This window comes from Onychostruthus taczanowskii, unplaced genomic scaffold (assembly GCF_017590055.1).
Source record: "Onychostruthus taczanowskii isolate IOZ18803 unplaced genomic scaffold, ASM1759005v1 scaffold347, whole genome shotgun sequence".
NCBI classification, from domain to species: Eukaryota; Metazoa; Chordata; class Aves; order Passeriformes; family Passeridae; genus Onychostruthus; species Onychostruthus taczanowskii.
In genome coordinates this window covers 18,416-46,132 of record NW_024500872.1, presented here as the reverse complement: position 1 = coordinate 46,132, position 27,717 = coordinate 18,416, and the positions used below count along the sequence as shown (strand labels likewise).

Here is a 27,717-nt window from a genome sequence, read left to right as displayed (position 1 = left end):
GAGGGAAAATTCCTGAATTTTTGCTCTGGGGAATGTCAGAATTCCGGGATTTTTATCAGGGAAAATTCCTGGATGTTTGCTCTGGGGAATGTCGGAATTCTGGGATTTTTTGAGGGAAAATTCCTGGAGTTTTGCTCTGGGGAATGTCAGAATGCTGGGATTTTTATCAGTGAAATTCCTGCATTGTTGCTTTGGGGAATGTCAGAATTCCAGGATTTTTATCAGTGAAATTCCTGAATTTTTGCTCTGGTGAATGTCAGAATTCCGGGATTTTTATCAGTGAAATTCCTGCATTTTTGCTCTGGGGCATGTCAGAATTCCGGGTTTTTTCGAGGGAAAATTCCTGCATTTTTGCTCTGGGGCATGTCAGAATTCCGGGTTTTTCGAGCGGAAATTCCCGATTCTCCCGCAGCTCACCGGATGTCTCCGGCGGCGATGAAGACGGGCTCCCGGCTCTCCTGGCTGGTGATGGAATCCACGGAAAACTGGGAGATGTTGTCACAGCTGTTGGTGTGCATCTCTGGGAGCTGAATTCCGGGGTTTTTATCAGTGAAATTCCTGCATTTTTGCTCTGGGGAATGTCAGAATTCCGGGGTTTTTATCAGGAAAATTCCTGCATTTTTGCTCTGGGGCACGTCAGAATTCCTTGTTTTTTCGAGGGGAAATTCCCGATTCTCCCGCAGCTCACCGGATGTCTCCGGCGGCGATGAAGACGGGCTCCCGGCTCTCCTGGCTGGTGATGGAATCCACGGAAAACTGGGAGATGTTGTCACAGCTGTTGGTGTGCATCTCTGGGAGCTGCAGGAATTCCATGAAAATCCCATGAAATGCCATCAAATCCCATCAAAACCCCGTAAAATCCCTTAAAATCCCACAGAATCCCAGAAAATGCCACCAAGTCCCAAAAAAAATCCCCTAAAATGCAATTAAAATCCCATCAAACCCAATTAAAATCCCATTTTCAGTCAGCATTCCCACCACCTTGGGGACACCATGGTGCCATAAGCCCCTGGAAAATCCCATTCCCCACATTCCCACCTCCTTGGGGACACCATGGTGCCATGATCTCCTGGAAAATGCCATTCCCAACATTCCTACCTCCTTGGGGACACCATGAGCCCCTGGAAAATCCCATTCCCAACATTCCCACCTCCTTGGGGACACCTTGGGGTTGGTCCCACCACCCTGGTGCCAGAAACTTCTGGAAAAGCCCCTTCCCACCATTCCCACCACGCTGGTGCCATCATGGTGGCCAGAACCTTCTGGAAAGGCCCGTTCCCCGCATTCCCACCACCCTGGTGCCAGAACCTTCTGGAAAATCCCAGCATTCCCACCACGCTGGTGCCATCACGGTGGCCAGAACCTTCTGGAAAAGCCCATTCCCAGCATTCCCACCACGCTGGTGCCATCATGGTGGCCAGAACCTTCTGGAAAGGCCCATTCCCAGCATTCCCACCACACTGGTGCCATCATGGTGGCCAGAACCTTCTGGAAAGGCCCATTCCCAGCATTCCCACCACGCTGGTGCCATCATGGTGGCCAGAACCTTCTGGAAAAGCCCCTTCCAGGCGCTCCCACCTCCACCTGGAGCTCCACGATGTCGTCCACGGACCAGGCCTCGTCGTCGTTGTCGTAGTTGGGGACGGTGCTGAAGCTGCCGGCCCTCTGCTCCGGGCCCATCCCGCATTCCGGAAGGTTCTCGGCCGAGCGCGTGCTGCGGATCCGGTTCTCCGGGATGCGCGCGGGGACATTCGCCGTGTCGAAATTGTCACATTCCAGGACTTCCACGTAGATTAGATAGGGAGCCTGGGGGAGGCGGGAATGGGGGGTGAGGGACAACCCCGGACGCTCCAGGGCCGTGCTTTGGGGGAAATCCCTGGGTTTGGAGGAAAAGGCGCAGATTCCAGAGGGAGGCTGGAGGTTCCCAGGGGGCTTGGGCCCCATTCCAGCTGAAAGGGACACCTCCAGCTCTCCCACCATTCCCAGCCTTATCACGCCATCCCAAATCTCCCTTTCCCATCCCAAATCCCAAATCCCAAATCCCACTTCCCATCCCAAATCCCAAATCCCCATCCCAAATGCCATGTCCCATCCCAAATCCCACTTCCCATCCCAAATCCCAAATCCCCATCCCAAATGCCATGTCCCATCCCAAATCCCACTTCCCATCCCAAATCCCAAATCCCCATCCCAAATGCCATGTCAAATCCCAAATCCCCTTTCCCATCCCAAATCCCCTTTCCCACCCCAATCCCCAGACCTTGTCCTTGGAGTTGAGCACCACGGCCTGCGAGTGCGGCACGTGCACCACGTGGCGCCCAAACCCACAAATCACCAGCTCCAGCTCCCCCGCCGTTCCCAATCCCCAATCCCAATCCCCAATCCCCAGACCTTGTCCTTGGAGTTGAGCACCACGGCCTGCGAGCGCGGCACGCGCACCACGTGGTGCCGGAACCCCACAAATCACCAGCTCCAGCTCCCCCGCCGTTCCCAATCCCCAATCCCAATCCCCAATCCCCAGACCTTGTCCTTGGAGTTGAGCACCACGGCCTGCGAGCGCGGCACGCGCACCACGTGGTGCCGGAACCCCACAAATCACCAGCTCCAGCTCCCCCGCCGTTCCCAATCCCCAATCCCAATCCCCAATCCCCAGACCTTGTCCTTGGAGTTGAGCACCACGGCCTGCGAGCGCGGCACGCGCACCACGTGGTGCCGGAACCCCACAAATCACCAGCTCCAGCTCCCCCGCCGTTCCCAATCCCCAATCCCAATCCCCAATCCCCAGACCTTGTCCTTGGAGTTGAGCACCACGGCCTGCGAGCGCGGCACGCGCACCACGTGGTGCCGGAACCCCACAAATCACCAGCTCCAGCTCCCCCGCCGTTCCCAATCCCCAATCCCAATCCCCAATCCCCAGACCTTGTCCTTGGAGTTGAGCACCACGGCCTGCGAGCGCGGCACGCGCACCACGTGGTGCCGGAACCCCACAAATCACCAGCTCCAGCTCCCCCGCCGTTCCCAATCCCCAATCCCAATCCCCAATCCCCAGACCTTGTCCTTGGAGTTGAGCACCACGGCCTGCGAGCGCGGCACGCGCACCACGTGGTGCCGGAACCCCACAAATCACCAGCTCCAGCTCCCCCGCCGTTCCCAATCCCCAATCCCAATCCCCAATCCCCAGACCTTGTCCTTGGAGTTGAGCACCACGGCCTGCGAGTGCGGCACGCGCACCACGTGGTGCGGGAAGGCGGCGGTGGGCAGCCAGGCGCGCGCGGGCAGCTTGTGGTTGAGCAGCGACAGCTCCGAGATCAGGCGCTGCGTCTTCTGCTCCTTGGTGGGCAGCGTGGCCAGGCGCTTCCCGATGGCCATCAGAGACTTGATGAACTCCCGCTCCGGGGCCAGCCGCGCCGGCTGCCGGGAGCCGGGAGGGAGCGGGGGAGAGGGAAAGGGAGGGAACGGGAAAGGGAAAAGGAGGGAAAGGGAAAAGGGAAAAGGGACGGAAAGGGAAAAGGGAGGGAAGGGGAAATGGGAGGGAAAGGGAAAAGGGAAATGGGAGGGAAAGGGAAAAGGGAGGGAAAGGGAAAGGGAAAAGGAGGTAAAGGGAGGGAAAGGGAAATGGGAAAAGGGAGGGAAAGGGAAAAGGGAAAAGGAGGGAAAGGGAAAAGGGAAAAGGAGGGAAAGGGAAAAGGGAAAAGGAGGGAAAGGGAAAAGGGAAAAGGAGGGAAAGGGAAAAGGGAAAAGGAGGGAAAGGGAAAAGGGAAAAGGAGGGAAAGGGAAAAGGGAAAAGGAGGGAAAGGGAAAAGGGAAAAGGAGGGAAGGATTCCCGGGATTTGGGATCATCCGGATTCCCAGGATTTGGGATCACCCGGATTCCCAGGATTTGGGATCACCCGGATTCCCAGGATTTGGGATCACCCGGATTCCCAGGATTTGGGATCACCCGGATTCCCAGGATTTGGGATCACCCGGATTCCCAGGATTTGGGATCACCCGGATTCCCAGGATTTGGGATCACCCGGATTCCCAGGATTTGGGATCACCCGGATTCCCAGGATTTGGGATCACCCGGATTCCCGGGATTTGGGATCATCCGGATTCCCAGGATTTGGGATCATCCAGACTCGATTTGGGATCATCTGGATTCCCAGGATTCGGGATGATCTGGATTCCCGGGATTTGGGATCATCCGGATTCCCGGGATTTGGGATCATCCGGATTCCTGGGATTTGGGATCATCCGGATTCCCAGGATTTGGGATCATCCGGATTCCTGGGATTTGGGATCATCCGGATTCCTGGGATTTGGGATCATCCAGATTCCCGGGATTTGGGATCATCCGGATTCCTGGGATTCGGGATCATCCAGATTCCCAGGATTTGGGATCATCCAGATTCCCAGGATTTGGGATCATCCGGATTCCCGGGATTCGGGAGGATTCTCCCCCACCCCTCCCTGGTGTCCCATCCCAACGATCCCCCAGGGATTTGGGATTTCCCTGGGATTTGGGATTTCCCTGGGATGCAGGAGCCCCTCCCCACATCGATCCCAAATTCCCACTGCAGCTTCCCGATTCCGGGAATGACCAAGGGCTGATTTTGGGATCACCGACGCTCCGATCATGCTGCAAACGGCGCATGCAGAAAGCCACGGACCGGGAAGAGGGGAGCAACGGAAAACGCCGGAAAAATCGGGAATATCACGGAGCGAGAGGAAAGGACCGGGGAAAATCAGGGAGAGAAGGATGGGGATGGGCATTCCCGGCTGGGAATCCACTGGATTTGTAGTCCACGTCCAAAAATTCCCTCAGGAATTCCGGGATAACGCTCGGCTGCCCTGCCCCCACCCGGCTCCAGGCACGGGAGAAATATTCCAGAGGTTCCCGATCCCGGCCAGATCCCAAAAATTCCTTCAGCTCTCCAAGGACTGAATCCCATTCCTGCAAAATCCGGGACACCCCACGGATGCTTCCTGGCTTTTCCCAAGGAATTCCGGTGGCTCTGATATTCCTGCTCCTCCCATCCAGGTTTTCCACGGGTGTTGTTCCCTGGGAATACCAGGAAATGCTTTTCCCGGCGGAATATCCCGAGGAATCTGGGATCAATCCAGGGATCCCTCTGGATCAGCCCCACCTCGATCCAGGGCAGTTCCTGGATTTTCCAGGGATCCCAAAACGCTTCCCAAGGATCTTCTCCCAAGCTCAGGAATATTCCAGCGGTGCCAGGATCCGTTCAGAGCCTCTGGAATTCCGGTGGGAACCTTGGAGATCTCGGATCTTCCATCCAATGGGAAATTCCATCCCATTCCAGAGGAAAAATTCCTCTTCATCCCATTCCAAAGGGAATTTTCCTCATCCCATTCCAAAGGGAAATTCCAGAGGGAATCTTCCTCTTCTTCATCCCATTCCAGAGGGGAATTCTCCTCTTCTTCCCATTCCAAAGGGAAATGCCAGAGGGAATTTTCCTCTTCGTCCCATTCCTCATCCCAGCATTCCCAAGGGTCCTTCCCACTCCAGCAGAACATTCCATAGGGAAGGAGGAATTATCCCTGTTTTCCATCGATTCCCAAAAAAACCCTGGAGAGGAGCCGTTGGCTGGGCTGGGAGGAGCAGGAATGGGTGGAAATCAAGGAATTCCTGGAATTTTGGGTGGGAATTTGAGGCTTGGAGCTCCTCCCAAGCATCCCATTATCCCTAAACACAGTGGGATTTAGGATGAGCCCAAAATTTGGGATCAAATCCCGACAAAATTCCCAAATCCAGGTGTGGGAATGATCCCTGGGAATCCCCAGCATGATCAGAGCTGGGCTGGAATCCAGAAATTCCCAGAAAAGCCTAAAAAAAAAATCATGGAATTCTTCCCAAACTCCCCGTGCTGGAGGAAATCATGGACTACACATTCCCACCGGGAATCCTGGTGGGAAAAGAGGGAAAGATTCCAAAAAAACAACGGAAAAAATGGGAAAAGGGTTCATTCGGGAGAGAAAAATCAGGGAAAACACCAGGATTCGATTGGAATTTTCATGGAAAAAAAAAAAAGGAATTGAAAGAATGGAATCAAGGAATGATTGGCAGGAATAAAAAAAAAAAACATGGAAAAAAAGCAAATTAATTCCATCCGGCCGAGAATTTTGGGAGCCAAATTCCAAGGGAAAAACAGCATTTCCACTTCCACCTGCAACAGAAAAGCAGGAAAAGCCGGAATTCCCTCATTCCCAGGGTGGATTTTGGTGGAAAAATGGGATTTTCCTGGATTTTATCCAACTGGAAGGAATTTTCCTGGAATTGCCATTCCGAGGAAACGCCGCGGTGGCGACGCCAGGATTTTTTGGGTTTTTTTTGGGTTTTTTTTTTTGGGAATATCTGGGGAATGCCGGGAAATTCCAGAGGGGTGGAATCGAGGAAATGCTGCGGCGGGGTAGAGGGAGCCTCCGGAAAACGGGATCGGAACTTACGGGAGCCAGGGATTTATCCAGGCTTTCCGTACTCGAGGAGAATTCCTGGGAAAAGCAGGAGAAGGGGGATTTGGGGAGTTTTTTTGGGAGGAATTTTTTCCATGGGGAAGAGGGGGAAGGAGCAGGGAAAAGGGGGAGAAAAAGCAAAGTTTAGCTCCAGGTGCACTTCCAGCAATTCCCAAGTTTTTTGTTTTTTTTTTTGGTCCCATCCTCTTGGAATTACCAGAAAAATTCCGGGAAGGAAAAGTTCTACGGATCCCAAGCGGGATGGGATCAAAGCGGAGCAGATCCGAGCGCTGAATTCCCGGGATTTTCCCGGTTTTCCTCCTCTCTGGGATTCCTCACCCCAGCCCAGAAGGACCAGGATGGATCCAGCTCCAAATTCCTTGAATTTCTGACCTTTTCCATCACCAAATCCACGTTTTTTTCCTTCCCTGGGTTGCAGTTTATCCTGAATTTCGGCACGTCAAACGAATCCCGTGGAAACGATCCCGAAAGTTCCCAAAATCCCAATTTTTCAGGCCCTTTTTATCACGGAGAGATTCCTGATTTATCCCAGGTTTTCCAGCCACTCCCACATCTCCCTCCAAGCTCCATCCCAAATATCCCCAAATTCCAGCACTTGGAGTCCACCAATTCCTGTTTTTCTTCCTAAAAGGGATCCCATTGAGCTTCATCCCATAAAAGACAGGAATTTTGAGGCTAAAATTCCCCAAAATTCCCAAAAGAGGGGGACAACCAGGTCTGGATCCCACCTGGAGGGAAAACTGATGGGAAATGATCCCAAAGTTCACCAGGGGAGGGAAATTTTGGGACGATTTTCCATCGATTTTCCCTTCCCTGGTGAATTTTGGGATCATTTCCCATCAGTTTTCCCTGCTTTTTCCAAGGAATTCCTGGATTCCAGAGGGAAAAGCACCCAGCACTTCCAAGAACTCTGGGATTCTGAGGGACAGTCGGGATCCAGGGCTGGAGTCTCCCTGGTTTTGTGCTTTCCCAGCTCTTTCAGGATCGTTTCCAGGAGTTTCCTCATCCATAATTTATGGAAAAGCTCCGGTTTCCTCCTCCTCCTTTTCCATATTAAAAATTCATCCCGGCGGGAACGGCCCCGGATTTTTCCTGGGTGCTTTGATCCCGAATCCAGCCTGGAATATTCCTTCCCAATCCTTCCTTCCATCCTTATCCCAGTTCTCAGAGCTTGGAACAATCCTTGGCTCCTTCCAAGGATTCCCAGTGGAATTCCCAATGGAATCAAACCTTGGATTTCTGATCCACCTCCCAGGAATTCCTGGGAATTCCCAGTCATTCCCAGTTTCCCTAGGGTGCATTCCACCCTCTGGAGGATTTGTTTTTCCCAGATTTGGGAAGCGCCGCTTCCAGCACCAGCCTGGGGCTCCTTTCCCATCGGGAATTCCCAGCTCATCCTGGGATCAGCCTTGGAGCACAACCCCAGTCCCAGAGGAGCTCTGGGATGAATCCCAAGGCACTTCCACCTCTCTGGACCAGCTCTGGGATGAATCCCAAGGAACAACCACGGGATTTTCCCAGCCTCCTGAGCCTTGGAGCACCACCCCAACCCCAGAGGAGCTCTGGGATGAATCCCAAGGCACTTCCACCTCTCTGGACCAGCTCTGGGATGAATCCCAAGGCACTTCCACCTCTCTGGACCAGCTCTGGGATGAATCCCAAGGCACTTCCACCTCTCTGGACCAGCTCTGGGATGAATCCCAAGGAACAACCACGGGATTTTCCCAGCCTCCTGAGCCTTGGAGCACAACCCCAACCCCAGAGGAGCTCTGGGATGAATCCCAAGGCACTTCCACCTCTCTGGACCAGCTCTGGGATGAATCCCAAGGCAGGACTACAGGATTTTCCCAACACACCAATCCTTGGAGCTCAGTTCCAACCCCACAATGGCCTTTCCTCAGAATTCCCTCGGGAACACCCCAGGCCTTACCTCCTCCTCCTCGCTCTCCATCTTGGAGCTGCTGGCTGAGCCCTGCAGCTCAATCCCAACCCCAGAACAGCCTTTCCCACAAAATTCCCTCAGGAACACCCCAGGCCTTACCTCTTCCTCCTCACTCTCCACCTTGGGATTCCTGGCTGAGCCCTGCAGCTCAATCCCAACCCCACAGAATTCCCTCGGGAACACCCCAGGCCTTACCTCCTCCTCCTCACTGTCCACCTTGGGGTTGCTGGCTGAGCCCTGCAGCTCAATCCCAACCCCACAGAATTCCCTCAGGAACACCGCAGGCCTTACCTCCTCCTCGCTCTCCACCTTGGGGTTGCTGGCTGAGCCCTGCAGCTCAATCCCAACCTCACAGAATTCCCTCAGGAACACCGCAGGCCTTACCTCCTCCTCGCTCTCCACCTTGGGGTTGCTGGCTGAGCCCTGGAGCTCAATCCCAACCCCAGAACAGCCTTTTCCACAGAATTCCCTCGGGAACACCCCAGGCCTTACCTCCTCCTCGCTCTCCACCTTGGGGTTGCTGGCTGAGCCCTGCAGCTCAATCCCAACCCCACAGAATTCCCTCAGGAACACCGCAGGCCTTACCTCCTCCTCGCTCTCCACCTTGGGGTTGCTGGCTGAGCCCTGGAGCTCAATCCCAACCCCAGAACAGCCTTTTCCACAGAATTCCCTCGGGAACACCCCAGGCCTTACCTCCTCCTCGCTCTCCACCTTGGGGTTGCTGGCTGAGCCTTGGAGCTCAATCCCAACCCCACAGAATTCCCTCGGGAACACCCCAGGCCTTACCTCCTCCTCGCTCTCCACCTTGGGGTTGCTGGCTAGCCTTGGAGCTCAATCCCAACCCACAGAATTCCCTCGGGAACACCGCAGGCCTTACCCCCTCCTCGCTCTCCACCTTGGGGTTGCTGGCCGTGCGCTTCAGGTTGCTGCTGAGGCTGATGGACACCGTGGCGTCCGACTTGGACCTCTGGTGAGTCCGTTTGGAGGGCGAGAGGCCGGTGTCGGCGCCGGGCAGGGGTCCCAGCTCCCTCCTCCTGCCCGCCGGCTTCAGCTCGTCGGAGAGGATGAGCCTGCGGAGCTTGGTGCCGCGCGAGTGGCGCTGCGTGGAGATGTGCATGTCCGAGGAGTAGGCGCCCAGCAGCAGCGCGCACTGCAGCGAGAAGTCGACGCTCTGGCGGCAGCGGTGCACGATGTAGGGCTTGATGGCGTCGCCCACGTCCTCGTCCATGTGGATGTACATGTTGAGCAGCTGGGGCAGGTAGAAATCCACCTCCTCGTCGCGGAAGCAGAACAGGCGGTTCCCGATGTAGGCCTGCACGCCGGGCTCCTTGGAGTTGTACAGGTAGGAGATGGCCATGGAGATGTCGAAGAGCTTGGACTCGAAGAGGCGCAGCAGCCACGACTGCTTGGCCTGGTTCTGGCGCTTCCGCGCCGTCCTGGCCGCGCCGGAGCCTTCCTCCTCCTCCTCCTGGATGCGCGAGCCGGGCGGGTCGTCCAGGCAGCGGATGGGGCAGCTCTCCCCGTTGGGAAGCGCCTCGGCGGCGGAGCCGTGCAGCTGCTTGACCTTCTCCAGCACCTCCTCGCAGGCCCTCTTGGCCACCTCGGGGTCGATGAGGGCCAGCTCGCCCACGCCCTCGGTGATGACGCTGAGCGAGGAGCCGGCAGCGCCCGGCTCCGGGGGGCTCTGCCCGAGCGCCGAGTCGCCCATGCTGAGGAGGGGCTCAGAGCTGGCGGACGGGAGAGACCGGCATCAGGGGGGGCTCGGGAGGGCAAGCCAGAGCGGGGGGGCTGCAGGGCCCAGGGAGGGGGAAAACGGGAAAAACGGGATGAAATCGGGGAAAAATAGGGATGAAATCGGGAAAAAATCGGGATGAAATCGGGAAGAAATCGGGATGAAATCGGGAAAGAACCGGGATGAAATCGGGAAAAAATAGGGATAAAATCGGGAAAAAATCGGGAAGAAATTGGGAAGAAATCGGGAAAAAATCGGGATGAAATCGGGAAGAAATTGGGAAGAAATCGGGAAAAATCGGGATAAAATCGGGAAAAAAACGGGATGAAATCGGGAAAAAATTGGGAAGAAATCGGGAAAAAATCGGGAAGAAATTGGGATTAAATCAGGAAAAAATCGGGATTAAATCGGGAAAAAAACGGGATGAAATCGGGAAAAAAACGGGATGAAATCGAGAAAAAATCGGGAAGAAATCGGGAAAAAATCAGGATAAAATCGGGAAAGAACCAGGATGAAATCGGGAAAAAATCGGGAAGAAATCAGGATTAAATCGGGAAAAAAACGGGATGAAATCGGGAAAAAATTGGGATAAAATCGGGATTAAATCAGGAAAAATCGGGAAAAAATTGGGGAAAAAATCAGGATGAAATTGGGAAAAAATCGGGATTAAATCGTAAAAAATCGGGATTAAATCGGGAAAAAATCGGGAAAAATCGGGATTAAAACGGGGGGAAATCGGGATTAAATTGGGATGAAATCGGGGAAAAAAAATCTGGGGAAAATCGGGATTAAATCGGGAAAAAAACGGGATGAAATCGGGGAAAAAAATTCTGGAAAAAAATCGGGATTAAATCGGGAAAAAAATTCTGGAAAAAATCGGGATTAAATCGGGAAAAAATCAGGATTAAATCAGGAAAATTTGAGATTAAATCGGGAAAAAATCGGGATTAAATCGGGAAAAATTGGGATTAGGGGATGGGATTTGGAGGGAATTCAAGAGCAGGAGCAGTGGAGGGGCTGCAGGACCCAATGACGGGGGAAAACAGGAAAAATTTGGGATTAAATCGGGGAAAAATGGGAATAAGGATGGGATTTGGAAGGGAATTCAAGAGCAGGAGCAGTGGAGGGGCTGCAGGACCCAATGATGGGGAAAAACAGGAAAAATTTGGGATTAAATCGGGAAAAAAATTGGGATTAAATCAGGAAAAAATTTGGATTAAATCGGGAAAAAATCGGGATTAAATCGGGATTAAATTGGGAAAAACTGGGATTAGGGATGGGATTTGGAGGGAATTCAAGAGCAGGAGCAGTGGAGGGGCTGCAGGACCCAATGACGGGGAAAAACAGGAAAAATTTGGGATTAGGGATGGGATTCAAGGGGAGAACCCTGGGATACTCCTGATGGGAAGACGGACGTTAATTTTTTCCCTGCCAACTCAAGGATTTTTCCCTGTTAATTTCAGATTTTTCCTTGTTAATTTAAGGATTTCCTTTATCCCTTTATTTTTCCAACTCCCAAAGAAAGGAGGAAAAAAACCCCCAGGAATTCTCCCTAAATATTCCAAGTGAGTCAAACCTAGGTCACCTCCCAGCTGCCACTTCTCCTTTTTTTTCCCTTCTTCTTTTCCTCTTTTTTTTCCCCCACTTCTTCTCCAAGAAGTCCCAGATGCCCAAATCCTGATCAAAGTCTGAGAGTTTGGCTCCGTTCCCCCATTCCCAGCACTCCAAATCCCACATTCCTGACATTTTTGTGGCTCTTAGATCCCAAAAACCCCATCAGAGCCTGCAAAAAAAAATCCCTGATGCTCCCAATTTTTAACAAATCCCAAAAAAACAGGGGTGGAAATTCGGGATTCCACACTTCCCCACAATTCCCATCTGTTTTTTCACACATCCCAGATTTTGCTCTTCTATCCCGATCCCAAATCCTTACATGGCTCCAACCCAAAAATCCCAGGGATCCCCTCCCTTCCCAAAGCGTTCGGCTCATCCCAAAAAAAACACATCCAAAGCTTTTGCCTCTTCCCAAAAACGCCAGAAGGATTCCAGAGCCTGGAGCAATCCCACAGTGCTGGAACTCCCTCCTCCCACGGATCCCATCCCGTACACAAATTCCCACTTTTTGGTGGTTTTCCAAGTTTTTGTTTTTCCCAAAGGCTGGGAAATAAACCGGGAAAAGGCAGGGGGGGGAAAAAAAAAAAAAATCAGGAATCCACCCGGATCCCAAGGGCAGCTCCTGGGCTGATTCAAGCACGGACCCTGAACTGTGGGATCATAAATTATCCAGGAAATCTGGAGCAGGGATCACCCAGGAATTCCAGGAGCACAGCCCTGAAATCCCACTCAGAATTCCAAGGAAGAAATCAGGGACTGTTTCCAGCAGATCCACGGGATCCACGCCAGGAACAACTCCAAAACCTTAGAAACACTTCCAGCACCGGGAAAAAAAAAAAAAAAAAAAAAAAGCTGGAAAATCCCCTTTTCCACCCAGTTCTTCCTTCCCGGACTCCAGGGAAGCGGAGGGTATAAAAAGGGAGGGGTTAAACGTTAATTATTTCTCATTATTCAACTTCCCACCAACTCCAGCCGAAGTTTTCCAGGGACAACATTCCCGAGAGGATGAGTGCCCCCCGCCAATCCAAATTTGACGTAATCCATGTAATTTTAGAGGGGATTTTGGCCAATTCCAAAGCTCCCAGAGGCACCAGATGGGCCCGGGAGGGAGGAGGGGGGGGAAGGGCTGGCAAATCCTGCTGAGGAAAAGCGGCTGGAAAAGGCTCTGGAAGGGGAATTGCGCCACTTCCCCCGCGGGGAGCGGGGCTCGGGCAGCAAAAGGAAGAGGAAAAGGGTTTTTGGGAGAGGTACCTGGAGCGATCCCATCCCGCGAGGCTCCGCTCGGCGAGCCCGGCCCTGCGGCCGGCGCGGGCGGCTCATCCCGGGCACCGGCGGCTGCTGCGGGGAGAGGCGGAAAAACAGCCGGCAATCAGCAGCAAAGCCACGGAAAGGCCATTTCCTGCCCGCTCCTGCGCCACGGAGCCGAACGAGGCCGAGCAGGAGGAGGAGGAGGAGGAGGAGGAGGGGCCGCGGAACCGCCGGGGGCACCGGGCGGAGCGGCTGGAGGAGGCCGCGGGGGAACCGGCGGCGGTGCGGCGGGGCCGGGCTCACCTCGGGAGCGCGGCCGCTCGGAGCTCCCCAGGCCCGGCCCGGCGCCGCCTCACGGGGCTGAGGGGCCGCCGCGCCACAGCGCTCCCTGCCGGGCCGGAGGCGCGGGGAAAGGGGCGGGGTCTGTTACCGGGGGTGTTTGGGGGCGTGGTTTGTGTACTTATATGGTCATGTGGGCGTGGTTTGAATGCTAATGTGGATGTGAGGCGTGATCTGCGTGCGGAGCGGAGGCGTGGCTTGCAGCGCCAAGGGGCGTGGTCGATTCATCGGATGCGGAAGAGGGCCTGTTCCTGCGCCATATATGGTTTGAAAGGCGTGGTCTCGTGTTGTTTGGGGGCGTGGCCCCGGTACGGAACAAGCCCAAGGCGCCCCGCGGGTTCCGCGTTGACGAAAATCCGCAATTTTGGGGGAAAATCGTCTCGGATGTCGCTGTCACCACCCGGGGGGGTTGGATGCCATCCCCCTTGTCAGTGTCCCCTCCCAGTACCAGTGTCCCCTTCCCAGTTCCAATGTCCCCTCCCCACTCCCAGTGTCCCCTTCCCAGTGCCCGTGTCCCCTCCCATTGCCAATGTCCCCTCCCAGTTCCAATGTCCCCTCCCAGTGCCCATGTCCCCTCCCATTGCCAATGTCCCCTCCCAGTGCCACTGTCCCCTTCCCAGTGCCCGTGTCCCCTCCCAGTGCCAATGTCCCCCTCTCAGTGCCAATGTCCCCTTCCCAGTGCCCATGTCCCCTCCTGGCTCCCAATGTCCCCTTCCAGAGCCTGCGTCCCCTCCCAGTTCCAACGTCCCCTCCCCACTCCCCATGTCCCTTCCCAGTGCCCGTGTCCCCTCCCAGTGCCAATGTCCCCTCCCAGTGCCCGTGTCCCCTCCCAGTGCCAATGTCCCCTCCCAGTGCCCGTGTCCCCTCCCAGTGCCCGGGCTCACAGACACACTGCGGTGACTGGTTTTTACTGGTTTTTACTGGTGTGACGCAGGGGACCCCCTCCCTGTGCCCGCCCTCGTGTGTCCCTCGCGGTGCCCGGAGCAGGACTGTCCCCGCGTGTCCCCCAGGGGGGACCCGGCCCGGCTGTGTCCCCGCTGTGCCACGGCCTCCGGTGCCACCCTGGTGCCCGTCCTGCCATCCCTGATGACGCTGACGCGGACGGGAGTGACGGGCCTGTCCCCGAGGGTGCCACTGCCACTGCCAGGCCTGTCCCCAAGGGTGCCACCACTGCCCCTGGACGGGCAGTCCCTGACAGGGATGGTGGCACTGCCACTGACCGGTGTGTCCATGATGGGGGGACTGCCAGTGACGTGCCTGTCCCCAGGGGTGGCACTGTCCCTGGACGGGCACTCCCTGACAGGGATGGTGGCACTGCCACCAGCTGGGCTGTCCCCAACAGGGACGGTGGCACTGTCCCTGGATGGGCCCTCTCTGATGGGGACGGTGGCACCGTCCCTGCCTGGCCAGTCCCCGTCAGGAACGGTGGCACTGTCCCCAGTCAGGCACTCCCTGACAGGGACGGTGGCACTGCCATAGGCCAGCGTGTCCCCAGGGGGGAGGGTGGCATGGCCGGGCACCCTGGACTCCACGATGGTGGCAGTGACCCTGGGGATGGAGTCCCCCACGAGGACGGTGGCACTGACGAAGACGGGCGTGTCCACGATGGTGGCCGTGCCCCTGGACAGGCTGGCCCTGACGGGCACGGTGACACTGCCCAGGATCCTCCTGTCCATCACGGTGCCACTGAGCGTGACCAGCGCGTCCACGATGGTGGCAGTGCCCCGGGACGGGCAGTCCCTGCTGGGGACGGTGGCAGTGCTGTCCCCAGCGGCGCCCCTGGCCCAGAATGGGCTGTCACTGACAGGGAGGGTGGCACTGCCGGTGACAGGCGTGTCCACGATGGTGGCAGTGCTCCTGGATAGGCTGTCCCTGACGGGGACAGTGGCACTGCCGGAGACTGGCCTGTCCCCAGGAGTGCCACTGTCCCTGGAGGGACAGTCCCTGCCAGGAAGGGTGCCACTGTCAGTGACCAGCCTGTCCCCAACGGTGCCACTGTCAGTAACCAGCCTGTCCCCAATGATGCCAGTGCCACTGACCAGCCTGTCCCCAATGGTGCCACTGTCAGTGACCAGCCTGTCCCCAACGGTGCCACTGCCACTGACCAGCCTGTCCCCAACGGTGCCACTGCCAGTGACCAGCCTGTCCCCAACGGTGCCACTGTCAGAGACCAGCCTGTCCCCAACGGTGCCACTGTCAGTGACCAGCCTGTCCCCAGTGGTGCCACTGTCAGTGATCAGCCTGTCCCCAACAGGGACAGTGGCAGTGCCAGTGGCCAGGCTGTCCTCAATGGGGACAGTGGCAGTGCCCCTGGATGAGCTGTCCCTGATGGGGACAGTGGCAGTGCCACAGACTGGCACGTCCCTGACTGTGCCACTGCCGCCAGCTGGGCTGTGTCTGGCAGGGACGGTGGCACTGCTCCTGCCCGGCCTGTCCCCAGTGCCAAGGGCCCTGGGTGACCTGTCCCTGATGGGGACAGTGCCACTAGCCCTGGGTGACCTGTCCCTGATGGGGACAGTGCCACTGGCCCTGAGTGACCTGTCCCTGATGGGGACAGTGCCACTGCCAGTGACCAGCCTGTCCCCAGTGGTGGCACTGCCCCTGCCCGGCCTGTCCCCACTGCCACTGTCTCTGAGTGACCTGTCCCTGATGGGAACGGTGGCACTGCCCTTGCCCAGCCTGTCCCCGCTGCCACTGTCTCTGGGTGCCCTGTCCCTGATGGGGGCAGTGCCACTGCCAGTGCCCAGCCTGTCCCCAGTGGTGCCACTGCCCCTGCTCAGCCTGTCCCCAGGGGGGGCACTGCTCCTGCCCGGCCTGTCCCCCCTGCCACTGTCTCTGGGTGCCCTGTCCCTGATGGGGGCAGTGCCACTGCCAGTGCCCAGCCTGTCCCCAGTGGTGCCACTGCCCCTGCTCAGCCTGTCCCCAGGGGGGGCACTGCTCCTGCCCGGCCTGTCCCCAGGGGTGGCACTGCCCCTGGCTGTGCTGTCCCTGCCAGGGACGATGGCATTGCCACTGACTGGCCTGTCCCTAATGTCACTGGCCCTGGATGAGCTGTCCTTAACAGGGATCTGTCTCTGGGTGACCTGTCCCTGATGGGGACACTGATGGGGACACTGTCCCTGATGGGGACACTGCCACTGCCCCTGCTCAGCCTGTCCCCAGGGGTGGCACTGCTCCTCACTGCCCTGTCCCCAACAGCAGTGGCCCTGGGTGAGCTGTCCCTGACAGCGATGGTGGCACTGCCAGACACCGGCTTGTCCCTGGCAGGGACGGTGGCACTGCTCCTGCCTGACCTGTCCCCCGTGGTGGCACTGCCAGAGGCTGACCTGTCCTTAACAGGGACAGTGGCACTGCCACTGTTGGAGCTGTCCCTGATGGGGACAGTGGCACTGCCCCTGCCTGGCCTCTCCCCAGTGCCACCGTCTCTGGGTGACCTGTCCCTGACAGGGACGGTGGCATTGCTCCTGCCTGGCCTGTCCCCAGTGGTGGCACTGCCCCTGCCCAGCCTGTCCCCACTGCCACTGGCCCTGGGTGACCTGTCCCTGATGGGGACACTGCCACTGCCCCTGGAGGAGCTGTCCCTGACAGGGATGGTGGCACTGCTCCTGCCTGACCTGTCCCCCGTGGTGGCACTGCCAGAGACTGACCTGTCCCCCGTGGTGGCACTGGCTCTAGCTGACCTGTCCTTAACAGGGACAGTGGCACTACCACTGTTGGAGCTGTCCCTGATGGGGACAGTGGCACTGCCCCTGCCTGGCCTCTCCCCAGTGCCACCGTCTCTGGGTGACCTGTCCCTGACAGGGACGGTGGCATTGCTCCTGCCTGGCCTGTCCCCAGTGGTGGCACTGCCCCTGCCCAGCCTGTCCCCACTGCCACTGGCCCTGGGTGACCTGTCCCTGATGGGGACACTGCCACTGCCCCTGGAGGAGCTGTCCCTGACAGGGATGGTGGCACTGCCAGTCACCTGTTTGTCCCCAGGGCCACTGCCCCTGGGAGAGCTGTCCCTCCTAAGGACAGTGGCACTGCTAGAGACTGGCCTGTCCCTTGTAGGGATGGTGGCACTGCCACTAACTGGCCTGTCCCCAGTGGTGGCACTGTCCCTGGATGGACTGGCCTTGACAGGGACAGTGCCACTGCCACCAGCTGGGCGGTCCCTGGCAGGGACAGTGGCACTCCTGGTGACCGGCCTGTCCCCAGTGCCACTGGCCCTGGGCGAGCTGTCCTGCCTGGGGACAGTGGCACTGCCCCGGGATGAGCTGTCCCTGACAGGGATGGTGGCACTGCCAGTGACAGGCTTGTCCTTGACAGGGATGGTGGCACTGGCCCTTGATCTGGGTGAGCTGTCCCTGACAGGGACAGTGCCACTGCCACCAGCTGGGCTGTCCCTGCTGGTAACGGTGGCACTCCTGGTGACCGGCCTGTCCCCAACAGTGCCACTGCCCCCGGATGAGCTGTCCCTGACAGGGATGGTGGCACTGCCAGTGACTGGCCTGACCCCAGTGGTGGCACTGTCCTTGGATGGACCGGCCTTGACAGGGACAGTGCCACTGCCACCAGCTGGGCGGTCCCTGGCAGGGACAGTGGCACTCCTGGTGACCGGCCTGTCCCCAGTGCCACTGGCCCTGGGCGAGCTGTCCTGCCTGGGGACAGTGGCACTGCCCCGGGATGAGCTGTCCCTGACAGGGATGGTGGCACTGCCAGTGACAGGCTTGTCCCCAGTGGCACTGGCTCTGGGTGAGCTGTCCCTGACAGGGACAGTGCCACTGCCACCAGCTGGGCTGTCCCTGCTGGTAACGGTGGCACTCCTGGTGACCGGCCTGTCCCCAGTGCCACTGGCCCTGGGCGAGCTGTCCTGGCTGGGGACAGGGGCACTGCCCCGGGAGGAGCTGTCCCTGACAGGGATGGGCGCACTGCCAGTGACAGGCTTGTCCCCAGTGGCACTAGCTCTGGGCGAGCTGTCCCTGCCAGGGATGGTGGCACTGCCAGAGACAGGCTTGTCCTTGACAGGGATGGGGGCACTGGCCCTTGATGAGCTGGCCTTGACAGGGACAGGGACCGTGCCACTGCCACCAGCTGGGCTGTCCCTGCTGGAAACGGTGGCACTCCTAGTGACTGGCCTGTCCCCAACAGTGGCAGTGCCCCCGGATGAGCTGTCCCTGACAGGGTGGTGGCACTGCCAGTGACAGGCTTGTCCTTGACAGGGATGGTGGCACTGGCCCTTGATGAGCTGGCCTTGACAGGGACAGGGACAGTGCCACTGCCACCAGCTGGGCTGTCCCTGATGGGCATGGTGGCACTCCTGGTGACCGGCCTGTCCCCAACAGTGCCATTGGCCTGGGATGTACCCTCCTTGACAGGGACAGTGGCACTGCCACCAGCCAGGCTGTCCCCAGTGGTGGCACTGCCCCTGACTGGCCTGTCCCGGCCTGTCCCCAACAGTGCCATTGGCCTGGGATGTACCCTCCTTGACAGGGACAGTGGCACTGCCACCAGCCAGGCTGTCCCCAGTGGTGGCATTGCCCCTGACTGGCCTGTCCTTGACAGGGACAGTGGCACTCCTAGTAACTGGCCTGTCCCCAGTGCCACTGGACCTGGAGGGGCTGTCCTTCCTGGGGACAGTGGCACTGCCCCGGGATGAGCTGTCCCTGACAGGGATGGTGGCACTGCCAGTCACCTGTTTGTCCCCAGGGCCACTGCCCCTGGGAGAGCTGTCCCTCCTAGGGACAGTGGCACTGCTAGAGACTGGCCTGTCACCAGTGGTGGCACTGACCCTGGATGGACTGGCCTTGACAGGGACAGTGCCACTGCCACCAGCTGGGCTGTCCCTGCTGGTAACGGTGGCACTCCTGGTGACCGGCCTGTCCCCAACAGTGCCACTGACCCTGGAGGGGCTGTCCCTGACAGGGATGGTGGCACTGCCAGCGACCAGCCTGTCCCCAGTGGTGGCAGAGCCAGTGACCGGCCTGTCCCCGATGTCACTGGCCATGGGTGAGCTGTCCCTGACAGGGATGGTGGCACTGCCCCGGCATGGGCTGTCCCCAGTGGTGGCACTGCCCCTGGCCAGACTGTCCTTGACTGGTGCAGTGGCACTGCCACCAGCTGGGCTGTCCCTGACAGGGACAGTGGCACTGCCAGTGACTGGCCTGTCCCCAGTGTCACTGACCCTGACTGGGCTGTCCCTGACAGGGATGGTGGCACTGCCCCGGCATGGGCTGTCCCCAGTGTCACTGTCCCTGGCTGGGCTGTCCCCAGTGTCACTGTCAATGGCTGGGCTGTCCTCAGTGGGGGTGGTGGCAGTGCCAGTGACTGGCCTGTCCCCAGTGTCACTGACCCTGGCTGGGCTGTCCCTGACAGGGACAATGTCACTGCCACCACCAGGAGAGCCACCACTGGGGAAACTGGCACTGCCACCGACTGAGTTGTCCCTAGGGGGGACAGTGGCACTGCCACCAGCTGGGCTGTCCCTGACAGGGACAATGTCACTGCCCCCACCAGGAGAGCCACCACTGGGGAAACTGGCACTGCCACCGACTGAGTTGTCCCTAGGGGGGACAGTGGCACTGCCCCCAGCCGGGCTGTCCCCAAGGGGAGTGGTGGCACTGCCATTGACTGATCTGTCACTAATGGGGACAGTGGCACTGCCACCACCAGCAGAGCCACCACCAGGGACGCTGTCATTGACTGGGCTGTCCCCAAGGGGGTTGGTGGCACTGACACTGACTGAGCTGTCCCCAAGAGGGACAGTGGCACTGACACTGACTGAGCTGTCCCCAGGGGCAACAGTGGCACTGCCACTGACCAAGCTGTCACTAAGGGGGACACTGGCACTGCCACTGACCGTACTGTCCCCAAGGGGGACAGTGGCACTTCCCCCAGCTGGGCTGTCACTAAGGGGGACACTGGCACTGCCACTGACCGTACTCTCCCCAAGGGGGACAGTGGCACTGCCATTGACTGGGCTGTCCTCAAGGGGGACGCTGGCTCTGCCATTGACTGTGCTGTCACTAAGGGGGACGCTGGCTCTGCCATTGACTGTGCTGTCACTAAGGGGGACGCTGGCTCTGCCATTGACTGTGCTGTCACTAAGGGGGACGCTGGCTCTGCCATTGACTGTGCTGTCACTAAGGGGGACGCTGGCTCTGCCATTGACTGTGCTGTCACTAAGGGGGACGCTGGCTCTGCCATTGACTGTGCTGTCACTAAGGGGGACGCTGGCTCTGCCATTGACTGTGCTGTCACTAAGGGGGACGCTGGCTCTGCCATTGACTGTGCTGTCACTAAGGGGGACGCTGGCTCTGCCATTGACTGTGCTGTCACTAAGGGGGACGCTGGCTCTGCCATTGACTGTGCTGTCACTAAGGGGGACGCTGGCTCTGCCATTGACTGTGCTGTCACTAAGGGGGACGCTGGCACTGCCATTGACTGGGCTGTCCCCAAGGGGAACAGTGGCACTGCCATTGACCGGGCTGTCCCCAGGGGCAACAGTGGCACTGCCATTGACTGTGCTGTCCCCAAGGGGGACAGTGGCACTGCCATTGACTGGGCTGTCACTAAGGGGAACAGTGGCACTGCCATTGACTGGGCTGTCCCCAAGGGGAACAGTGGCACTGCCACTGACCGGGCTGTCCCCCCCAGCCACCGTATCACTGTCCACCTCCATGCCATCCCCACCACCCTCAGCAGCATCGACGCCCCTGTCCCCCGCGGGCACGGTGGCACTGCCACCCCCGGGTGACGCCCCTGGGGGCGAATCCCCGCCCTCATCCCCCTTGGGGACCTCCCCGTCCTCGGCCGACCCCGCGGCGTCCCCCGGCCTCTTGCGGGGCCTCCCGCGCCTCCTCTTGTGCGCGGCGCCGTCCCCTCCTCCCTCCAGGGCACGCTTGGCGGCCTTGCCGCGCTGCCCCTCGCCCTCCCCTCCGGCGCGGGCGCCGCCGCCGGGGGTCTCTGCCGCGGGGACCCCCACGCCGGGCAGCAGCACGTTGAGCACGGGGATGGCGGCGCCGCCCGGGGCCAGCGCGGCGCCCACGGGCAGCGGCAGCGCCACCTTGACGGTGCCGCCGAGGCGGGGAGTGGGACACTGGGAGTGGGGAGGGGACATTGGGAATGGGGAGGGGACACTGGGAGTGGGACACGGGGAGCGGGCAGGGGACACTGGAAGGGGGACACTGGGAGTGAGTAGGGGGCACTGGGAGTGAGTATGGGACACTGGGAGTGGGACACTGGGAGTGGGGAGGGGACATTGGGAATGGGACACAGGGAGTGGGGAGGGGACACTGAGAGTGAGTAGGGGAAACTGGGAGTGGGGAAGGGACACTGGGAGTGGGGAGGGGACACTGGGAGTGGAGAGGGGACACTGGAAGGGGGACACTGGGAGTGAGCAGGGGACACTGGGAGTGGGGAGGGGACACTGGGAGTAAGGAGGGGACACTGGGAGTGGGGAGGGCACATTGGGAATGGGGAGTGTGACACTGGAAGTTGGGAGGGGACACTGGGAATGGGGAGGGGACACTGGGAGCGGGGAGGGGACACTGGAAGGGGGACACTGGGAGTGGGGAGGGGACACTGACAAGGACGGGACCAGCCCGTCCCCGCCCCGGGGTGGGCACCCGCGGGGTGTGACGGTCCCCGGTGTCCCCCGGGCTGACCTGAGAGCACCATGGCCATGAGCAGGTCGGCGTGGGCGGAGCGGGGGCTGATGATGTGCTGCTGCAGCAGGAACTGCGCCACCTCCACGATGTTGTTGAAGGAGCGGCGCAGGATCTTCTCGGCCCAGTCGCACGTCAGGGCACACGCGGCCTCGGTCACCTCGACACGGGGAGCGGGCAGGGGACACTGGAAGGGGGACACTGGGAGTGAGTAGGGGGCACTGGGAGTGAGTATGGGACACTGGGAGTGGGACACTGGGAGTGGGGAGGGGACATTGGGAATGGGGAGGGGACACTGGGAGTGGGACACGGGGAGCGGGCAGGGGACACTGGAAGGGGGACACTGGGAGTGAGTAGGGGGCACTGGGAGTGAGTATGGGACACTGGGAGTGGGACACTGGGAGTGGGGGGGGGACATTGGGAATGGGACACAGGGAGTGGGGAGGGGACACTGAGAGTGAGTAAGGGACACTGGGAGTGGGGAGGGGACACTGGGAGTGGGGAGGGGACACTGGGAGTGGGACATAGGGAGTGGGGAGGGGACACGGCACAGTGGAAGAGGACACTGGGAATGGGGAAGGGACACTGGGAGTGTGACACTGGAAGTAGGGAGGGGACACTGGAAGTGAGTAGGGAACACTGGGAGTGGGGAGGGGACACTGAGAGTGGGGAGGGGACATGGCACAGTGGAAGGGGACACTGGGAATGGGGAGGGGACACTGGAAGTGAGTAGGGGACGCTGGAAGTAAGTAGGGGACACTGGGAGTGGGGAGGGGACACTGGGAGTGGAGAGGGGACACTGGAAGGGGGACACTGGGAGTGAGCAGGGGACACTGGGAGTGGGGAGGGGACACTGGGAGTAAGGAGGGGACACTGGGAGTGGGGAGGGCACATTGGGAATGGGGAGTGTGACACTGGAAGTTGGGAGGGGACACTGGGAATGGGGAGGGGACACTGGGAGTGGGGAGGGGACACTGGAAGGGGGAGGGGACACTGGGAGCGGGGAGGGGACACGGCACAGTGGAAGGGGACACTGACAAGGACGGGACCAGCCCGTCCCCGCCCCGGGGTGGGCACCCGCGGGGTGTGACGGTCCCCGGTGTCCCCCGGGCTGACCTGAGAGCACCATGGCCATGAGCAGGTCGGCGTGGGCGGAGCGGGGGCTGATGATGTGCTGCTGCAGCAGGAACTGCGCCACCTCCACGATGTTGTTGAAGGAGCGGCGCAGGATCTTCTCGGCCCAGTCGCACGTCAGGGCACACGCGGCCTCGGTCACCTCGCTGCTGTAGGACTGCGCCAGCTCGGCCAGCTCCGCCTGCTGGGGACACCGGGACGTCAGACAGGGACAGCGGGCTGGGGACACCCTCACCACTGTGTCACCGCTGTGTCACCACTGTGTCACCCCCTACACCGCGGCTGTAGGGCTCTGGCTGCTGGGGACAGGGACAGTGTGGGACACCCAGGACAGGAGGACAGCAGGGAGGGGACAGCAGGAGGGTCATGGAGCAGGGCAGGAGACAGGGATGACCCCACGGAGCAGGATGGGACACCGGGGTGGGGACAGGAGGGGATTCACGGAGCAAAGCAGGACCTGCATCCCATCATCCCAGCCCATCCCATCATCCCATCCCATCATCCCATCCCATCCCATCCCATCCCACCCGGAGCACTCACGGTCTCGGTCACTTTGAGATCCAGGCTGGGCAGGGGAGGAAGGCTGACCACGGTCTTCCTCCGGATCCCGCCGTAGCAGTACGTTGGGAAGAGTCAAGGACTTTTCCCGAGCCCAAAAATCCAGGAACCAACCCCTGAAGAACCCTCAGGAATGGGGAAAAACTGAGGAAAACTGGGAAAACCAGGGGAAAAGAATGGGAAAAAAATGGGAAAAAAATGGGGAAAAATGGGAAAAAAATGGGGAAAATGGGAAAAAACAGGAGAAAAATGGGGAAAAACGTGAAGAAACAAGAAAAAAAAAAGGAAAAGATGAGGAAAAGAGCAGCTGGCACCACAACTGCAGCCCGGGGAAGGATATTTGGATTGGCCACGGCCCCCCAGGCGCCGGGCTTTGATGTTGGGGAAGATCTCGCGGATGATCTTGCCGAAGTTGGCTGTGCTCAGCGGGCGGCAGCCCAGGTTGTCACAGTAGCGCCTGCGGGGACGGGCGGGCGTCACACGGGGCAAATCCCGGGACAGGGAATGCCAGGGAATGCCAGGGAGTGCCAGGGAATGCCAGGGAGTGCCAGGGACTGCCAGGGAATGCCAGGGAATGCCAGGGAATGCCAGGGAATGCCAGGGATTGCCAGGGAATGCCAGGGATTGTCAGGGACTGCCAGGGAATGCCAGGGAATGCCAGGGAATGCCAGGGACTGCCAGGGAGTGCCAGGGAATGTCAGGGACTGCCAGGGAATGCCAGGGAATGCCAGGGAGTGCCAGGGAATGCCAGGGACTGCCAGGGAGTGCCAGGGAGTGCCAGGGAATGCCAGGGAATGCCAGGGAATGACAGGGAGTGCCAGGGAATGCCAGGGCTGGGGACATGGGGATGTGGGGCACTAGGACAGGGACTTCCCAGGGAGGTGGGGACAGGGGGACATGGGACACCAGGACATGGAGTCCTTAAGGACACAAGGACATGAGGACAGGGGGTCCCCAGGGAGGTGGGGACATGGAGAAATGGGACAGCAGGACATGGGGACAGCAGGACAGGGGAACATGGGCACATGGGCTACCAGGACATGGGGACAGGGGACAGAAAGACAGGGGGTTCCCAAGGAGGTGGGGACATGGGGACAAGGGACAGCAGGACAGGGGATCCTCAGGGACACAGGGACACGAAGACAGGGTGTCCCCAGGGAGGTAGGGACATGGGGACAAGGGACAGCAGGACAGGGGATCCTCAGGGACACAGGGACACGAAGACAGGGTGTCCCCAGGGAGGTGGGGACATGGGACACCAGGACTGGGGGGTTCTTGGGGACAGCCCGCTCACTTGTAGGCGTCGTAGACGTCCTGCTTGGGCAGGCAGGTGTCCGTGTGCTCCTCCAGGTGGTTGCGGATCCAGCTGCAGGCGTGCATGTGCTCGGCCGTGCCCAGCGCGCTCAGCTCCAGCGAGGAGCTGCTGCTGCTGCTGCTGCTCCGGGGGTCCCACGGGGAGGGCACAGCCAGGGGAGAGGCCGTCAGCGCCTCTGTGCCCGCTCCAGCCCGGCACATCCGCCCTGCGGCGTCCCTGGCCCAGCTCCAGCCCCGTCCTGTCAGCAAACCAGACCAGGTTGTGGTGAACCTTTGTCCGGTTTTCCACGGAACTGGTTCCACGTCTTCGTCTTAAAGCTCAGGAAGGTGTTAAAGGTTGCTGGGACAGGAATTCCCCGGCTGAGGTGTGACAGCCCAGACTCGTCCCTGTGTGACAGCCAAGAGAGGGTCCTGCAGCCCAGAGTGCTCGGGCCGGGGGTCACGGCGTCCTTCCTGCTCATCCTCCCCGGCTGGGAGAGGTTCTGGCATGGATTGTCCCCTCCTCACCTGCCCAGAGCTGCCCATCCCATCCATCCATCCCATCCCATGGATCCCATCCCATCCCATCCCATCCCATCCCATGGATCCCATCCCATCCCATGCCATCCCATCCCATCCCATCCCATCCCATCCCATCCCATCCCATCCCATCCCATCCCATCCCATCCCATCCCATCCCATCCCATCCCAGCCCATCCCATCCCATCCCATCCCATCCCCCCCCATCCCATCCCATCCCATCCCATCCCAATCCTGTCCCATCCCATCCCCTCCCAATCCTGTCCCACCCCACCCCACAGACCCCACCCCAGGGGTCCCCCCTCACCTCTTCTCTCCCAGGCTGGGCCCCGAGGGCAGCTGCAGGTACAGGTAGAGTTTGTCGCTGTCCGAGAACTTCTGCACGTCCTGCTGCGCTCCCGGCACAAGGAGAAGGAGATGGAGCCCCCGGGATGAGCCCCAGGAACGGGCTCAGCCAGTGGAGGCGGGCAGCCCCTGCCCTCCAGCCCCGCATTCCACTCACCAGGATGGAGTCCACCTTGCTCTGCACGGATTTACTGCGTGGGACAGAGGCAGAGAGTCAGGGATGATCCCAAAAAAACCCCGGGATCGCAATTCCGGCTCTTCCCAGGGCTCCCGAGGCCCTCCTGACCCCATCCAGGATAAACCAGGATGGATCAGGAGGGATCAGGATGGGTCAGGATGTGTCAGGATGGATCCAGGATGGATCAGGATGGGTCAGGATGAATCCAGAATAGATCAGGATGGATCCAGGAGGGATCAGGATGGGTCAGGATGGATCCAGGATGGATCCAGGATGGGTCAGGATGGATCAGGATGGGTCAGGATGAATCCAGAATAGATCAGGATGGATCCAGGAGGGATCAGGATGGGTCAGGATGGATCCAGGATCGATCAGGATGGATCCAGGATGGATCAGGGTGGATCAGGATGGATCCAGGGTGTGTCAGGATGGATCAGGATGGATCAGGATGTGTCAGGATGGATCCAGGAGGGATCAGGATGGGTCAGGATGGATCCAGGATGGATCAGGATGGATCCAGGATGGATCCAGGATGGGTCAGGATAGATCAGAATATATCAGGATGGATCAGGATGTGTCAGGATGGATCAGGATGGATCAGGATGGATCAGGATGGATCAGGATGGATCCAGGAGGGATCAGGATGGGTCAGGATGGATCCAGGATAGATCAGGATGGATCAGGATGGATCAGGATGGATCCAGGAGGGATCAGGATGGATCAGGATGGATCCAGGATGGATCAGGATGGATCAGGATGGATCAGGATGGATCAGGATGGATCAGGATGGATCCAGGAGGGATCAGGATGGGTCAGGATGGATCCAGGATAAACCAGGATGGATCCAGGATGTGTCAGGATGGGTCAGGATGGATCCAGGAGGGATCAGGATGGATCCCACCACAGCAGGGAGGTGCTGGGCCGGCCTGGCACCCGGAAGGGGCCCCCCTGCCCTGCTGGTGTCCCCTGTGTCCCCTGTGCTCCCTGCAGGGTGCCGAATTCCCCACCCGGGAGCCCCTGTGGGGCAGGAATTCCCGGCAGGAATTGCCGGCAGGAATTGCGGCGCTGCCCTTACGAGATGCTGCCCCGGAGCTCCTGCAGCAGCGTGCTGGACTCGCTGGCACCGGCCCGGGCACTGCCGGGGGACAGCGCGCCCTTCCTGGCACCTCTGCTCCCCAGCTCCTCCTCAGCCATGGCAGCCGCGTCCTGCTGGGACACGGAAACGGCAGTTGGTGCAAAAACAGCAATAAATCCACCGGGGGTTCTGGTGGCACTTGTGGGCACGGACGTGAGGTGACGTGGGACACGGCTGGGGGGACAGGGACACCTGCAGTGACCCCCGCAGGGCTGGGGACACCAGGACAGGGACAGGGGGACATGGGGACAGGGACAGGGGGACACCAGGACAGGGGATCACAGGGACATGGGGACACCAGGACAGGGACCCGGGGACATGGGGACACCAGGACAGGGGATCCCAGGGACACCAGGACAGGAACAGGAGGACACCAGGACAGGGACAGAGTGACATGGGGACACCAGGACAGGGACAGGGGGACACGGGGACACCAGGACAGGGACAGGGGGACACGGGGACACCAGGACAGGGGGACATGGGGACACCAGGACAGGGACAGGGGGACATGGGGACACCAGGACAGGGACAGGGGGA

General features: G+C 59.5%; 3 protein-coding genes across 6 annotated transcripts in view; 1 reads left to right on the top strand and 2 right to left on the bottom strand.

Moving 5' to 3' along the window:
- Positions 1–326: 326 nt before the first annotated feature.
- LOC121339419 (phosphatidylinositol 4-kinase beta-like) lies at positions 327–13,302 on the bottom strand. Of its 4 annotated transcripts, XM_041411162.1 has the most exons (7): positions 13,017–13,301; positions 12,410–12,579; positions 9,297–10,146; positions 6,451–6,495; positions 3,184–3,411; positions 1,579–1,806; positions 327–527 (listed from the first exon to the last, which is right to left on the bottom strand). In XM_041411162.1, the coding sequence occupies exons 3-7, from the start codon at positions 10,125–10,127 to the stop codon at positions 414–416; spliced, it is 1,446 nt and encodes a 481-aa protein (XP_041267096.1). In that variant the 5' UTR covers positions 10,128–10,146; positions 12,410–12,579; positions 13,017–13,301; the 3' UTR covers positions 327–413. The 4 variants fall into 4 exon arrangements, with proteins under 4 accessions (XP_041267096.1, XP_041267094.1, XP_041267095.1 ...); XM_041411160.1 differs by lacking the exon at positions 12,410–12,579; XM_041411161.1 differs by lacking the exons at positions 327–527; positions 12,410–12,579 and adding an exon at positions 675–798 and having other exon boundaries at positions 13,017–13,302.
- Positions 13,303–16,582: 3,280 nt separating this feature from the next.
- On the top strand, positions 16,583–20,891 carry LOC121339417 (LRR receptor-like serine/threonine-protein kinase RGI5). The gene is made up of 4 exons (XM_041411157.1): positions 16,583–17,645; positions 18,060–18,268; positions 20,284–20,761; positions 20,869–20,891. The coding sequence occupies exons 1-4, from the start codon at positions 16,583–16,585 to the stop codon at positions 20,889–20,891; spliced, it is 1,773 nt and encodes a 590-aa protein (XP_041267091.1).
- An 11-nt stretch (positions 20,892–20,902) lies between these two features.
- The window catches only part of RFX5 (regulatory factor X5), a 9,891-nt gene continuing 3,076 nt past the window's right edge, over positions 20,903–27,717 (bottom strand). Inside the window, exons 3-13 of the mRNA XM_041411156.1 lie at positions 27,121–27,251; positions 26,025–26,058; positions 25,830–25,912; positions 24,984–25,124; positions 24,030–24,146; positions 23,672–23,753; positions 23,274–23,315; positions 21,998–22,157; positions 21,519–21,571; positions 20,971–21,429; positions 20,903–20,920 (exon numbers count right to left, since the gene is read on the bottom strand). Of these exons, the coding sequence (XP_041267090.1) occupies positions 20,903–20,920; positions 20,971–21,429; positions 21,519–21,571; positions 21,998–22,157; positions 23,274–23,315; positions 23,672–23,753; positions 24,030–24,146; positions 24,984–25,124; positions 25,830–25,912; positions 26,025–26,058; positions 27,121–27,239 (1,308 nt within the window). The 5' untranslated portion in view covers positions 27,240–27,251. The remainder of the gene's footprint in view (positions 20,921–20,970; positions 21,430–21,518; positions 21,572–21,997; positions 22,158–23,273; positions 23,316–23,671; positions 23,754–24,029; positions 24,147–24,983; positions 25,125–25,829; positions 25,913–26,024; positions 26,059–27,120; positions 27,252–27,717) is intronic.

What these genes read in the sequence shown, in the direction of transcription:
- LOC121339419 (XM_041411161.1), bottom strand. Translation starts at nt 10,127, where the DNA reads ATGGGCGACTCGGCGCTCGGGCAGAGCCCCCCGGAGCCGGGCGCTGCC. An exon ending in TGGATAAATCCCTGGCTCCC is followed by an intron (nt 3,412 to 6,450) that starts GTAAGTTCCGAT and finishes GGCTCCCGGCAG; the next exon opens with CCGGCGCGGCTGGCCCCGGA. An exon ending in TGCTCAACTCCAAGGACAAG is followed by an intron (nt 1,807 to 3,183) that starts GTCTGGGGATTG and finishes CGCCTCCCCCAG; the next exon opens with GCTCCCTATCTAATCTACGT.
- LOC121339417 (XM_041411157.1), top strand. Translation starts at nt 16,583, where the DNA reads ATGGTGGCACTGCCAGACACCGGCTTGTCCCTGGCAGGGACGGTGGCA. An exon ending in GGTGGCACTGCCAGTGACAG is followed by an intron (nt 17,646 to 18,059) that starts GCTTGTCCTTGA and finishes TGCCAGTGACAG; the next exon opens with GCTTGTCCCCAGTGGCACTG. An exon ending in CAGGGATGGGCGCACTGCCA is followed by an intron (nt 18,269 to 20,283) that starts GTGACAGGCTTG and finishes ACTCTCCCCAAG; the next exon opens with GGGGACAGTGGCACTGCCAT.